This window comes from Poecilia latipinna, unplaced genomic scaffold (genome assembly GCF_001443285.1).
Source record: "Poecilia latipinna isolate Pla-1442-1.1 unplaced genomic scaffold, P_latipinna-1.0 Scaffold32, whole genome shotgun sequence".
NCBI classification, from domain to species: Eukaryota; Metazoa; Chordata; class Actinopteri; order Cyprinodontiformes; family Poeciliidae; genus Poecilia; species Poecilia latipinna.
In genome coordinates this window covers 1,026,576-1,041,631 of record NW_015112648.1, presented here as the reverse complement: position 1 = coordinate 1,041,631, position 15,056 = coordinate 1,026,576, and the positions used below count along the sequence as shown (strand labels likewise).

The 15,056-nt window shown below is 38.7% G+C and overlaps 1 protein-coding gene across 1 annotated transcript; it reads left to right on the top strand.

Moving 5' to 3' along the window:
* Nucleotides 1-622: 622 nt before the first annotated feature.
* LOC106952910 (acetoacetyl-CoA synthetase-like) lies at nucleotides 623-11,788 on the top strand (the record flags this gene model as incomplete). The annotated part of the gene is made up of 8 exons (XM_015041350.1): nucleotides 623-754; nucleotides 3,529-3,651; nucleotides 8,470-8,583; nucleotides 9,317-9,442; nucleotides 9,562-9,631; nucleotides 10,301-10,359; nucleotides 10,566-10,768; nucleotides 10,880-11,788. Coding segments are annotated over 8 exons (965 nt in total), but the record flags the coding sequence as incomplete, so codon positions are not given.
* Nucleotides 11,789-15,056: the final 3,268 nt, after the last annotated feature.

Sequence of the window (15,056 nt, the reverse complement as noted above, 5' to 3'; positions counted from 1 at the left end):
CAGTGACTCATTCTTCTCCACTGGGAGCTTCCAAGTACAACAGGCAACTGAGCAGCTCCATTGGAGCAGATGGGATTAAGGGCAAAGGCTGCTCAGTAACTTGTGCCCCTTTTAGGCTTTTATTTACATTCAGCTCAGATTCACTGAAGCAATAAATGGAGCAATACCACGGTTCTGGCTAAGCAGCAATGTCACAGTCACTCCAGCGGTCTGGCATCGCCTCCTTTTATTTTAAAAATGGTTCATTTATCAATTTCTTTACCATTAAGTAATTCTTAACCAAAATTTGTGCAAATTCTTAAATAGATTACATTTCTTTTACTCATGTTTTTTTTTTTTTTTTTAAGTCTTTAATGGTGTTAATAGATAAGAGTTTTAAATTTTTTGGACATGTTATTGCATGGTCCATAACAGGAGAGTGTGCACTTTTTTTTCTCGCAGAAAGTTCCAGGAAAACATCTGGAATGTTCTTCATTTATCCAGCAATATGTGCTTCATAATTTAGAGTACAATACATGTATGTCGGAGGCTATAAATTGTGACTGAGATTCTTGGAACCTCTGATGCAAATCTATTCTTTTCCCAGAAAACTACCATTCTGTCCTTAGAATGACCTACTGAGGAATTGTTCATTTTTCTTCCTTTTGTTCCCAAAAATTCATATCTGTGTCCACTTTTCTCATTTCTAGCATCACCATCTTTGGCACTGGGGCTAAGTGGCTGTCGTTGGTGCAGGAGAAGAACCTCAAACCTTGTGAGTAACTCATCCACACCACACACACACACACACACACACACACACACACACACACACACACACACGCATTAATTTTGAAGGGCAAACCCAAACATAGATATAACGATGAGCTTCTAAGAAAAACCCACTTGTGTACTCTTAGAGGATGAAATATGAATAATTATGAAAAAAAAAATTGACAACATTTTAGCGATGTTTATTTTTGGCGACCAAACCGGTTCCAGTGCCGTAGATACCAAGAGTGGCTTGGAAAAATATGAATTCCCTTTAACTTTTACGCATTTTGATTGTCATTAAATCTACTCACTCCAGTGTATTTTACTGGAATTTAATGTGACTAATGTGTTGTGCATTTGTATGCAACCCAATATGACACCTTTAAATAAAATCCACCACAACAAATTGTTTTCAGAAGTCACCTAGTGGGTGTAGGGCATCTGGCAAACATGGCAAAAACAGTACTGTGGTCAGATCAGACTACAGTTTTACTACTTAGGTCATGGAAAGCTTTATGTGTAAACAGTGGACATCATCTTAATATCCATCCTGAAGTTTGATATTTGTGAAATATATGAGGAAATAAGAATGTTAGATTATAAACTCACTGAACTGAATTTTGTTTTAATGGTTCAGTGTTGAAACTTGGGCTGCATTCACAGATTTTTAACTGAACGGAAAAACACAATTTCAAAATATTTGTCTGAACTTTAGCAGGGATTTTAATGTCGACGGTTGATATTTATAAATCCTCAATAAAACAGGGAAGTTCAACTCCTTTCATTTAAATGCCGTTCAGAGTTCAGAATGTGACCGACCTCCGTGGCTCTTTTTTTAATTTCTAGTCAGGATTATAAGTATTCAAAAATAGCAACTGTTGTTAAAAATAGTGTTTATAAATTAGACTTTTCTTTGATCCATGTAACAGACTCTGTTATTTGTGTAGATAAACTGTCTCCTCGCACTTCCGACTAATGAAGAAAACTGAGACAAAACACAGGGAGCATCCAATCTTTCGAATGGAACCATTTAACGTAGCGTGGGCTACAGAACTGGTCTTGCACTTTAGTGTTAAAGTCCTGAAAGACATCATCTTTCTTTCCTTTTTTTTTTTTTTCCTTCCCCTTCCCAAGCCACTTGATCCAGCTGGCATTGTGTATGTGTGTGGTGTGTGTATGCAAGTGTGTGTTTGGATTCTTATTAGTAGGAGACCGAGGCAAAGGGAGATGTTTCTAGCTGTGTGAGTTTAAGAATGTGTGTGTGTGTGTGTGTGTGTGTGTGTGTGTGTGTGTGTGTGTGTGTGTGTAGCATGCAAGCATGACTCGACTGGGCTTGATTTAGGAAAGCGTCTTCACTGACTGCCCCAGTGGAGAAGCCCTTTTCCCTGAGCTGACATTTGGACTGGACACCTGGAGGCATGGTGGGGGGTTGCAGAAGTTCCCACTGTGTCTATGTGTGTGTATGCGTGTGTGTGCGCTTATGGGGTGAGGGTCGGTTGCTGGAAGCCTCTCGGTTCACAGGGTGTTATTGGCATGTGGTTTGGGCATCTGTGGGTGATATAGAGCATGTGCATAGATCCTGGGGATGACACCTAAAGTGTGTGTGCATGTGTGTTTCAGTAAATAGGGGCTTGTAGGCTCTGTCACAGCAGGGTGGCTAACTGCAATAACACAACATGTTGGGGTGCCAGGAGCCACAGCTGTTCGCAGGTGCTTGCCCACTTTTTGTGTGCCGATTGCTAATTTGGTTGAAATTATTGCCGCCTGCAACTGTATCTGCTTTTTTTGATACAGCTGCTACTGTGATAAGTGAATTACAGCAGTGATCACAGGACAAAGCGTGGAATTATTTCAGAAATTTGTTAGCAGAAGTTGGGAGTTGTTTTGTCATCACAACAATAGCATTTCAATTTCCTTTTTTTTCTTTTTTCAGCAAAAACACAAATTTGTCAGTAGGTGGGGTTTGATGTAACAGGTGAAAAAGAAGAAATGTCACAAACCTGTAACCAGGTTAATTTAGAAATTAACACAGGTGCACATTTTACTGCACCTGCTGTGATCATGTGAAGTTGATAAAACAATCCCATGGATCTTAAAGTACTTTTTATGGCAGTCATCAAGCAACAGTTTGTTTGTGTTACTTTAATTCAATTCATATAAACACCAAAGATAACTCGCCTGGACTATCATTACATTGGATTTGTTTTTTTGTGCCAAGGAGGTTCACAAATAACTTAGTTGAAACCTGACATACAGTATTTACTCATTTGAAGGGTGACGCATTTCTTGGGTCCTTAGTGAGGCTTTCAGATGCTGTTCATCTCATGTAGATACTTGTTTAGGTCTTTTCTCCTTTGGTCGACTTACTTTTCAATTGAATAGTCCTTCATTTCTCAGGTGGGAAATATCCGTGTATCAGCAGCAAAGAATATACTGTACAATTCAGGTACAAAACTTGAGAAGGGTTATTCAGAAAGTTTTAGAAGACCTTCTGAAAGTATGGACATCTATTGATTAACACCACTTTCAAAGGTTACCAAAAGTTTGGGTCTTTGGAAAAAGAAGAAATGAGGTCTTGTTTAAAGCTTTTGCACAGTTCTTAACATGCTGTTAAATTACCTGACAGATTTCATTAATTTCAGAAACAATGTTCTAATCTGTGTGCATTCTGTTTGAAAATAATAAAAAAAGAGCAACTATTTCGGAAGCAGTTGTTAAAATGTTTTCTTACTTTTTTTTTATTTTTTTTTTATTTAACTTTCCTCTCTCTCTCAGCGGAATCACACGACCTCCAGTCTCTTCATACCATCCTGTCCACTGGATCGCCACTCAAACCTCAGAGCTACGACTACGTCTATCGCTGCATCAAGCGCACCGTGCTGCTGGGCTCCATCTCAGGTAAACAAACTATGTTAACTTTAGACAGATGGAAGATTTGAGTTTCCCACAAAAAGGAAAACAAGCTTTGGTCTTTGAGTCATCTCCTCTTTACTTTTTCCTCATCTCTCTCCTTCTCGGTCAGATTCTTTCATGTTCAGTTAAATTCTTCTTTATGGTCCGAGTATCTAGAAAGGATCTCTAGAGAGAAACAAAAAGGCACAGATGACACTGATACTGAAGCCTGTGAAAGAGCTGAAATACAGTTTATAAATATTCTAGCTGTATGTTACCACATAAAGATGTGGGTATCTTTCTGTAATGAGTAAAAGCCGAACTTGAAAAGCAAAAAAGATTCATGAATTCTTCTGGTTTAGAATCTCTAAGCAGCCATTTATATGACAAACATGCACTGAAATACAATTTGACAAGAGTAATAGGCAATAATTTGTAAGCCTCTGAAAGAAAATTAGAAATTAACTTCTGAGGGTCTACAGAAGAAACGGTTATCAAGTTCTAATAACTGCAGCCAAATATTCAAAGATTTAGGTATATTGCAGGTGAAAATCTCACAGAAGACGGCTGCCGGTTCACCCCCTTTTCTGCCTTGTCGAGCAGAAAATAAGGAGCCAGACTTTGGGTGAGGAGTCTCAATAAGTGTTGCAGAGGCATTGGACGAGAACCAACATTAAGCAGAAATGAAGAATGTAGAAAAGTTGAGTTAAAACATCCACTAATTTCAAACCTTCCACTTGAGAGATTTCTAATGTTCAGTAATTTGGGCTTTTGTGAAACCTCCAGGATCAGAATTTATCAAGCTGATATGTTGGATACAGCTTATTCACCACTTTCTTTCAAGTGAGTTGCAAAGCTACGGCGAAGCAAGTAGTCCAAATAAAATGTGCCATTCTTCTAAAGAACTGTTAAATAGGGAGGATGGTCAGATTAAATGTGGCGTAGTTTTGCCTTCTTTAAGAAGCTGATTGATCTCAGGTTATAAACTCAGTTTCAAAACCAAAATCTGGTTTGTAGCACCGCTCAGAATTCTTTTGTGATGCAAAATTAGCAACAAAGCATATGTGACACTAACACAAAGAACTGGCGCAAACAAAGAAAATTTCAGCAAGATAATATATATATAACCGCGTCTTCGTCACAGCACAGTCATGCACCGAAAGACTCACACACAGCCTCACTCAGCCTCCTTTGTGATTTTGACAGGTCAATAGAATGCTATCTGTCTGTTTCAGTGAGTCCTGAAACGTTTAACATTTAGCAGAGGCTCGGTGACTGACGTCGAATGCACATCGGCACACACACCCACACTTTATGTACGCACATATTCACGTGCACCGGGACGAACACACAAGCTCCCGTTGACATGCAAGACGAGAGAGTGGACATGGGCGTCGACCCGAGTGCCAATCACTAAACGGAAACGTTGAAAGGCAAAGAGCAGAACTGTACACAACAAGACTGGAGTTATTTTTCCACAACTTTCGTCATGCTTTTTTACCTACTGTTCACGTTCACGTTTGTTATATTACACAAGCTTGCTAAACCAACATCATGTTGAGGATTGGCTCTCAAGAGAGGTCATTTGTTTTTCAAGTTGCATTAAATTGATTATTTCATTATTCCTGATTATTTGAAAGTTGTTTTTTTTTTTGATAGTCTTGTTTGAAATCTAACTCTAAGTAATTTACAAATAGACCATGATTTTTATCTTGTAATTATTGAGAAAGGATCATGTTTATACAAGGATTTTTTTTTTCTAATTTCCTGTTCCGTTTTCACATGTAAAAGTAAAAGTATGCATTTGTGAACTACTCATGATGGGCCTTATGTTACTAACTAAGCAGCTTCTAAAGACAGTTTGTTTCAATTGTACATATTTAGAGTTAATAGGGTAAAAAAAAGGTTGAATCCACACAACATTTTAATTATTTTCATGTAAAAACAGTCACTTTCTTCCCACTTAACTATTATTTATGACTTTCTGTTGATCTACCACATGAAAACCAAAACACTTATATTGTTGTTTGACATTGTAACAGCAAAATGTGATAACCTTCTTGAAAAAGTACTTGCAAGGTGTTATGAATTGTGTTTTACGAAAAAAAAGGTCTGATTATGCACATTCATTTAAAACACAAAGGGTTAAACTGAAATTAAACTGCCTGTTCAGTCTTTTGACCTGAAGCTATCTTAGAAAAACGACCTGCTTGACTGAACGTCCGCTCTGATCAGAGTGTTTTAATAGTTTTTCCACAACCTAGGTTGTTATGCTGGTGATTAATATCGTGGATTCATCATTTTAGAGCGAGATTTTTGTTCTCTGTGTTGTTAGTCGGAAAAGCTGGTCCCCTTGTCGCCAAGGGCATCAGCAGGCTGCAGCCCTCTTGGCTGCCAACCGCCCTAACCTTGACCCCCGAGGTCATCAACCCCACTGGTGTGTGTGTGTGCGCGCATGTGCGATAGGACTTATCACAGCATATGTGCCACTGTGACCACTGCCTGGTGGCATATGTGAAGGGCCACTGTGTGGATTTCACCCTGTGCCACTGCGTGTCGACTCCAGAATATATATACAGACTTTGCAGGCTGTTGTTTCGAGCTTATGGAGATTTTATTTGCATTATGAACCATTTTGTCAAAGATGCTGTGTATCTCAGGGTGTTTGCGTGAGTCCCTGCCAGCATGAACATGGCTTTCTCCTCACCAGGCGGTTTTAACACCGTCACTGCTGGATTCCCTGGATTCTAATGTACCTCCGTCTGACTGCCCATATGTCGCCTCTCTGCTCCCCTTTCACTCCGTCTCCTTCGGGGACTACATGTTTCTGCAAGTTGTTTGAATCTGTGACTTTCACAATATGCTTTCTTTGTACAATCTACTTTAAAAAAAATAAATAAATGAATGCGGCCGAAGATTAAATATGGTGGTTGATACGTTGGTTTGTGGCAGTTGGCGGCTTTGTCTGGCCCTGAAATGTCCCAGAGGATGTTCAAAGCCTTTACACCTCCACACACACATTCATAGTGAAAAAACACCAACTGAAGAGTGCTGCTTGGAGCATAAGATCAATGTGACAAGTTTGCTTCTTGTTTATACACACAATCTTTGCACAAGGAATGGCATGGAAAGCATCCCAAGAAAGCCACAGCGACTTTTGCTTTTAAATATACTTCTCTGTGTATTTGCTTGCATGTTTGTGCCCACCTATGCAGATGAGAGTAACAATAAGATAATTGTCTATCTTCCCACTATAAATGTGTTTGTGTGTAATCAGAAGACAATGTTTCCTCCTTCTCCAGGGAGCCAATTAAAGCTCAATGAAGAGCCTGGCAGACAGACACAGAGACTGAGTGTGAAGAACAGATAGAAAGAGGAAGAGAAAGAGAGGGAGGAGCAGTAGAAGGGCAGGGAGCGAGGGTACAAGATGGATGGATGTAGCCTGTGATACAGAGAGGAGCGACGCAGGGAGGTAGAGAGCGAACAATGGGAGGGGAGATGAATAGAGTGTGTCAGGAATAGTTGATGATTGGAGGGCAGAAAGAGATAAATAGGTACGTGTATGTATGCGAGTGTGTGTGTCATCGTGACAGTTTTAGGAAGGTGTAGGAAAGGAGAACTCGTAAATAGGTCAGCGGAGGTGGAGCAGTGCGCTAACACCGCCAGTTTGCGGTAGCAGTTCCAGACAGATGCTACGACAAATTGAAGTAATGTCCCCGGCCCAGTGGTCTCTGGAGACGCAGGGATGCTGCCGTAAGCCGCAGCACTGAGGAGCATTTCAGGTGCAGTAGCTTGTGTGAAACAGAGCAGCAAACAGGAGCAAAAGTTCAAAAAAAAAAAAAAAAAGAAATTACTAATCTAACTTGATGTTTGGCGTGGGATGGTCACTGGTGTCAAGTTACACCAAGATCTAAAGAAACAAAAGTTAGTTTCAAAAGTGCTAAAAAATAATTCACTCTGTTCCTGCTGGGAGGAAATGTCAGAGAAAGATTTTTTTTTTTTCTCATTCCTGCGTGGGGCTTATAGTGACACAGCAATGCAACCTCTTGCTACACATTGCCAGTCAGCTGGCTGAACAAAAGCTTTTTTTTTTTCTTGCTTGCAAAAATTATTTAAAAAAAATATTTCCAAAAACACCATCATAACAGCAACTAAAGGTAAAAAGCCTGTAAGCTACAAGCAGCAGATCCATAAAGCTGCTGATGGCAGGCTTACAGAAAGCTCAGCTTATTAAGCAGCTACCATCAGCTTGTTAGACTTCTGTTTCTCTTTGATGAGCAGAAGGCATAATTTACTGTGGAATACACTTGAAAACACCAGCTAAACATAGAAAATGTATGATTTAATGATTTAAATCTAAGTAGCAATTAATAATGTCATCACTAACACTGTTAATAGTTTACTAATCCGTGTTGTAGTTCTAGGAATAACCTCTGCTTTTGTTTTAAGTCACAGCAATTTGATCACCGTACACATATTAGATAAAAATTGCATTGTAAACACTTCAAACCTGTGAAACTATGCAATTTTATTCAATTTTTATACCCCTTCCATGCCCCCTTGAGCTGGATTTGAAATAACTCTGATAGGCTGGTATTATAAAGCATATAAAACATTCGATAAAAGAAGGTCAAGAGTTTGACTTTCCTAAATCCAAACCTCAATAAAACGGTTGCATTCAGTCAGAAAACATGCATAAAGAATATTCTGTGTAAACTGAGAAGACGAGTAGTGAAATGAATCTACTAATAAAAAATAAACTCCTTAAAACACAAATTGTGGCGATTTTCATTAACATCTGTCTGTCTTTACATCTCTCCTCAGGTGGGACTGATATAGTTTCGTGTTTCATGGGCCAAAACCCAACGGTTCCAGTGTACCGGGGCGAGATCCAGTCACGAAACCTCGGCATGGCTGTGGAAGCCTGGAGCACTGAGGGTAAGACGATGCTTGGTGTGGGAGAGTCTCCCAGTAAATGAATGCCTTTCCTTGAGACTTCAGTCTAAGTTTAGCAGCTGTTAAATCGTAGGAAAGCTGCAATATTGATAAAAATGAATAGTAAGCACATTTATTGCCCACGAGATGCCCTTGAACTTCTAATTTGCTTTTGAAGCCCGACAACAAACTACATTTTTAAGAAGATTTAATTGGAGGAGAACCTTACATGCATCATAGATTAATAAATTATGAAAGTATATGTCAACTAATAAAAGATAAGGCAGTGTGACATCAACTTTCCCTGGAGAAATGCCATTACAAATAACTGGGATGCAGTATTTATAATGGCAATGCATCAAAAACAAAGTTGTTTTTTTCTTGTAGTAGTTTGTTGGGAGTTTTGAAAGTCCTTTATATTTTTTCATTGATTTTAGCCCATCATTCCCCAGCTCCCTTCTGCAGGCTGTTTCTGCCACCTCAAAGGAAAGTGGACTGAGGGATCATTTGAAGCCGTTCAGCCTGGGATTATTTCAGTCAGTGTTTAAGGCTTTAACCCTTTCCTGCGAGGCGGTCAGGGCTGTGTAGAATCACACAGTGTTCTAGGCAGTGTGTTTGACATATTCTGCCACTGTGCACAACTATTAATCACTGCTCGGATAAATTTATCTTCAGTGTTTGCTGCAGTGCAAGCTATAAAATGTTATTGATGGAAAAATGTGTTGGTTACCACCAGGTAAGCCAGTTTGGGGCGAGAGCGGTGAACTGGTCTGCCTGAAGCCGATCCCCTGCCAACCCACTCACTTCTGGAATGATGAGAATGGCAGCAAATACCACAAAGCTTACTTTTCCACGTTTCCTGGTAAACACACAATAAACATTCAAATAAGGAAACCCATGTCAGATGATCAGTTTTTTTTATGTGACAAATTAGAGTGAGTAATAGTAAAAGTAACGGTTTTGATTGTTGCTGTGCTTTAGGTGTGTGGGCCCATGGAGATTATTGCAAAATCAACCCAAAGACAGGAGGCATCGTCATGCTGGGGAGAAGGTCAGTCGATTTGCTCACAAAAGATCAATTATAGTAAATATTGAAACCAAGTTTTTTTTTTTTTTTATCATTGTAGTTTTACTTAATTTCTTTATTTTTTAAGCAGTGCAGCTGAAGAGGTTTTTATTTGTATTATATCAGTGATTACAGAGAAAAAAAACAAGTCAAGTTTTGATGCTTTTCCAACTACAGTTTGTATTCAATTCAAGTTATTTAAATAGAACCAATTCAACGCAAATACAAGACAAACATTTCTAATTCATATTGAAGGAGATATTTGGTGCAATGCCACTGTCATCACATTCAGTACTAGTTTTAAATTTGTTGTTGTTTATTGGTGCTCACATGGAACCAACAGTGAGAAAAAATGTCAAACGACAAAGTTTTATAAAAAAAAAAACTTAAATTACAGTTTTTCGTTATGTCAATAAATAACTTTTTTTTTATCATAAATTGACAACAATAATCAACACTGTAATTATCCATTTCTAACTATGTGTGAGACATTACATCTGTGGAAATGACTAGAAAAATGCACTATTTTGAATTATATATGGAAGGAGCTAGAGGAAAAAAAACTTTCTTTTAGCTTTGCATATTTCACTTTTTTGCTCTTTCTGGTAGTGGTGTATGTATAACACACACATTGAACCTGTGATTGTACTGCAGCGACGGCACGCTGAATCCCAACGGAGTTCGCTTTGGGAGCTCAGAGATCTACAACATCGGTGAGTTTTAAGGACGGAGCCAAAAAGGAGGGCAAAATCATTGTTATGATAATAATTTAGCTTAGATCCTCTTTTAGTTCTTAGGGGAAAAAAAAAAAAAAAAAAAAAACAATTGTCTAAAAATGAAATTCTTCCCACCTCCTGTCTCTCATATGCTCTTCTCATTTTTGTTTTTCCATCGTCTTCTTTGCTTTCCTTTCTTGCAGTGGAGGCTTTCGAGGAAGTGTCAGACAGTCTTTGTGTGCCCCAGTACAATGCAGATGGAGAGGAAAGAGTTATTTTGTTCTTAAAGATGGCTCCTAGAAAGCCCTTCCATCCGGAGCTGGTGACAAAGATTAAAGGAGCCATCAGAAAAGCTTTGTCTGCCCGACACATCCCTGCCTTGCTCCTGGAGACAAAAGACATTCCCGTAAGAGATCTTGAATATCAGTCAGATACGTATAAAACTATCAGAACGTCTTAAAGACAGCAGGAGTCAGCTGCCGCCCGAATGACAGCCTTTGTTTCCCCCTCTTGGCAGTACACCATCAGCGGGAAGAAGGTGGAGGTTGCTGTGAAGCAGATCATTGCTGGTCGGGAGGTTGCACAGAGAGGAGCGTTCTCCAACCCTGACTCACTGGACCTCTACAAGAACATTCCTGAGCTGCAAAACTATTAAGCATACATGACTGAGGAGGAGAGACTCTACAAACGTCAATTTTAGTAAAACTGTCTTGGGTAGAGGGGAGGGACGGTGGAAAACGGAGGTACTCTCGGATTTATGGGTAGAAGAAATGGGAACAAGTGTTTTTAAAATAATAGGGAATTACATCAATGCATAATAAGCTGATGGTACAATGCAGGGAGACTTTGCACCATGAGGTACCCTGGTTGATAGGCAAGCTTTTAATACTGTCTTTATGCTGCTGCTCATAGTGTGTCAAGCTGTTTAAATAAATGTTAACCGAATTAAACTCTGGGCGTAATGTGATGTGCACAGCAGTGCTTGTGAGTCAGCTTATCCCGTAAAGCTTGCTATGAAAACTTTAAGCGCAGCATTAAGTGTTTGCGTACACAGTTTGATTTTCATCATCCTTTAAAGAATCTCATCTCTCTGCGGTTCTCATCTCTACCCCTGATGCTGCTTCAGAAAAGCTTTAGGAATAAAACCTGGGAAGGTGTGCAGAAAAATACTCATAAAACTTCACTTCATGCCAGCAGATCATTGTTGTATGGTGTGCATCGCTTTATGTATGTGTGTGTGTGTGTATGTGTGCATGTGTGTGTGTGTGTGTGTGTATGCATATGCATATGCATATCAATAAGACGACTAATATATATTTTTGGAAGATGAACTTGTGTTTATAATTATGCATTCAAATATAACCGTCTAAACATAACCAAAGGTTGGGATTCTGTTTGGATCTTGCATGAAATGTCAAAGTTTACTCAAGATAATTAGGAATCCTGGATGCCCTCACAGCACTGCCTGCTTTTTCACATCTTTATATGGTTGCATTGACATCTTTTCTAACCTCGGTTGGTTCAGTGTTTCTTCCTGTCTGAATACTGTTCTGTTTTCCAATGTTGATATGGAAGTTTTCCCGAAGGGAATTCTCTTTCTGTGCATTTGATCTTCATCTCTTGTGCCCGTTGTAAAAGCATTCACCTTTTCTCTCTGTCTGTCTCAATATCATCACAAACCTAAATGTATTTTATTGGGATTTTGTTAAAAGATCCATGCGAAGTAGTGCATAAAGTGGACAAAATGATACATGATTTTAAAAATGTTTTACAAGTATAAATATCCAGTATGTTTGAGATGAAACTTTGTAGCACTGCTTTTTGCTGGAACTGCATCTGGAAGACTTTTGTTGTGCGTTTCTACCAGCTTGGCACCTTTATCGCCAGTTACGTACAAAATAGCCCAAGCTTGGTCAGAATCGATGGAAATCTTGTCGTATTCTCAAATGGATGGGTTTGGGAATCGTCTTATAACGTAAACCATGTGTATTCTCTTGAACTTCAGAACGATGAGGTACTTTCTCTTGATTTAGCACGTCTGAATCAAGATGTGGTCATGTTGTGACCAAATGTGAAACTTTAATGGGTGCGACTACTTTTGGAAGGCACTATGGTTTAGATCAAAACTGATCTGCATTTCTGTACATGTACATTTTATTTTTTTTTGGCTATTATCTTCAACATCACACGTGTCATAGCTTTTTAAATGTTTCTCTTTTAATAGATGTTTAATTTTTTTACACAGGAAAATTGTATTTATTCAAAACCTTTTTTTTTTTTTTTTTTTTTGGTATGGGTTGCAGATCCGACGAATGAACTGAAACAGGTTTGCTTGTTTGTAGCTTTATTGGTCAGTATAAAGGAGAAAATACTGGCAGTCACTGGAAATGTGCCTGACTTAAAATGCGAATTTGTGACATTTCGCATACAGGGAGCATTTCACATGTTTTCTGATTGCCACAGTGCTCTGTAGTAGGTGGCTTGGATGCAAGCGTTTTGTGATTTTCTGCTGTTCATCACTAACATCTTTTCAAATTAATTTATTTTTTCACAGGAGTCCTGTAAAATGAACAGTATCCCCCATACCAATGTTTCATTGACAGTATGTGTGATGTTATTTTGTTCTGTTTTAAATAAATGAATATTGGTTCTTTCATGAACAAAAGGATCAGAGGTTGGACAGCTTCCCATGTTACTACATGCATTGGTGTTTAGGACAGGACTTGTAAAACTAAAGCAAAAAGATTAAAATTATTGTTCTTTATATTACTTCTATTCCATTGTAAGCTCACGTTTAGTTGATTGACCACAGTTTTCTGGGTTCAATGAAAATAAACTGGATTATTATCTGGATAGTTTGCTTTAGCTGAATCAAATTATATGTATTTATAAAGGATACTAAAAAAGAGAGAGATTGACAAAAGTGCTGTACAACAAGAGAATAAGTAAAAACAGACATTAAACCATTTTAGACATGACAACAGGAATATTGGTCAGAAATTTGAAGATTTGGCTTCTATGCTGATGTTATAGGAGCTCTAAACTTGACGTCTTACTAAGATGTCAAGGACAAAAAAGGAAGAAAAAGTCCAAGGCATGCAGAACTTTCTTGTTTTTGCACCTTAAGCTAAACCCCAAACACATTTTTCTGTAATTGGGGAATATGTAGAGGTCTAGTTTGACTTTAGACTTGCTTCCCTGTGCATTTGCTAATTAATGCAAGTTTTGAAGTTTTTACCAAGACTTTGTATCAATATTTTTGGTTTGGTTCCAGTTTATGGTAAATGGAGTAACCCTTGATCACATCAGCAAATCCGATACCGGCTGATTGGTGGTGGTGTTGTTCAAGTTTCCAGTTCATGAGGGAAACTTTGGGATGAAGATGAAAGACAGATGGATTGATCCAGGAAGAGTTTTCTCTGCGTGAGTGTTTGAGTCCTTTCGCGTGGAAGCCACTCAGTTTGATCGATGGCTCTTTAAAAAGTAAACTAGGCAGTTTTGAAGATCCCTGTAACCTTTATAGGGTAAGTGTGAACGCTCAGACCTGTCAGTCAACATGATTTGGAAAGAAAAAGACAAAAATAGAAAGGATTTGGAAGTCTTGGTTGCTATCATTTTGAAGAAAAAAGGAGTGCAGACAGAGAGAATGATGGGGGGTCTGGATTTCAGAGTTGAGCGCTTTGCGAAAACGGCTGGTGACAAGCTAAAGTGTTTGCCAAATTCACAAATAACCATCAGCGATAAGAACCTTTTTAGCTGTTTTTCTCTCAGTCATATTCATCGGTTAAACCAGAGGACATAACAAAGCAGAAAAATACAACAGTGGCTTCATTTTGTACTTGACTGATGTGACCTGTTCATTCAGTTTAGATGGTGCTAATCTCAAAAATAAATTGAAACCACTCAGATTAATGACACGACTGTCTGTTGTAACGATTCACACAAAGTTTTGCTTGTGTTGGTTACGTACTAGTCTGTCTGCATCCTATGCCTTTACTCCCGGCTCCCCAGTTCCCAGCATCATTACCTTTTGTCTCTTCTCTGCAGCCTTTGTGTTTGCTCCTGAGGCCTTTCTTAAAACCCTATTTTTTGCCTCCTCTTCTCTTCTCTCTTTTTCATTCAACCCTTGACCCTGAAATCGATCGCAGAGCAATATCTCGGAGGATTTCAAAAGAATCCACTTTGCAAAGATGCAGCCTGGGCAAAATGGGCAGTTGTTTCCTCCACACGCCGTTTCGCCTTTAATTGCGTAAAATGATTCGGGAAGTCAACGTTGCAAAAATAAATGATTTAAATGTCTGAGTCATCCAGAGGTATAAACGAGCTGCAAAATAGCTCAAGCCGAGACTGAAGTAAGATTTACTGCCAGTAGTAATGCTTAAAGCCTCGCCAAAGAAAATTAGATTCAGGGACAGACTTAGACTCTGCCAGCCTAACATGCAGCTATCTTTTAATGAGAATCATTTCACTGTAGCTCTGATTGGACTGTATATTCAGGGACTGAAAAATTGCATCCCTACAGCATGATGCTGCCACCATCAAAAATTAAGAAATTTATAAAGTATATATCCTTCAAAATTATCTGCTACTTTTGTTTATCTATTGTTTTAAATCCAAATGACATACATTGATGTTTGTAGTTTTAGCGAGACAATACATTTTTTGACGTCTTTGCAAGACCTCAGATATTAATG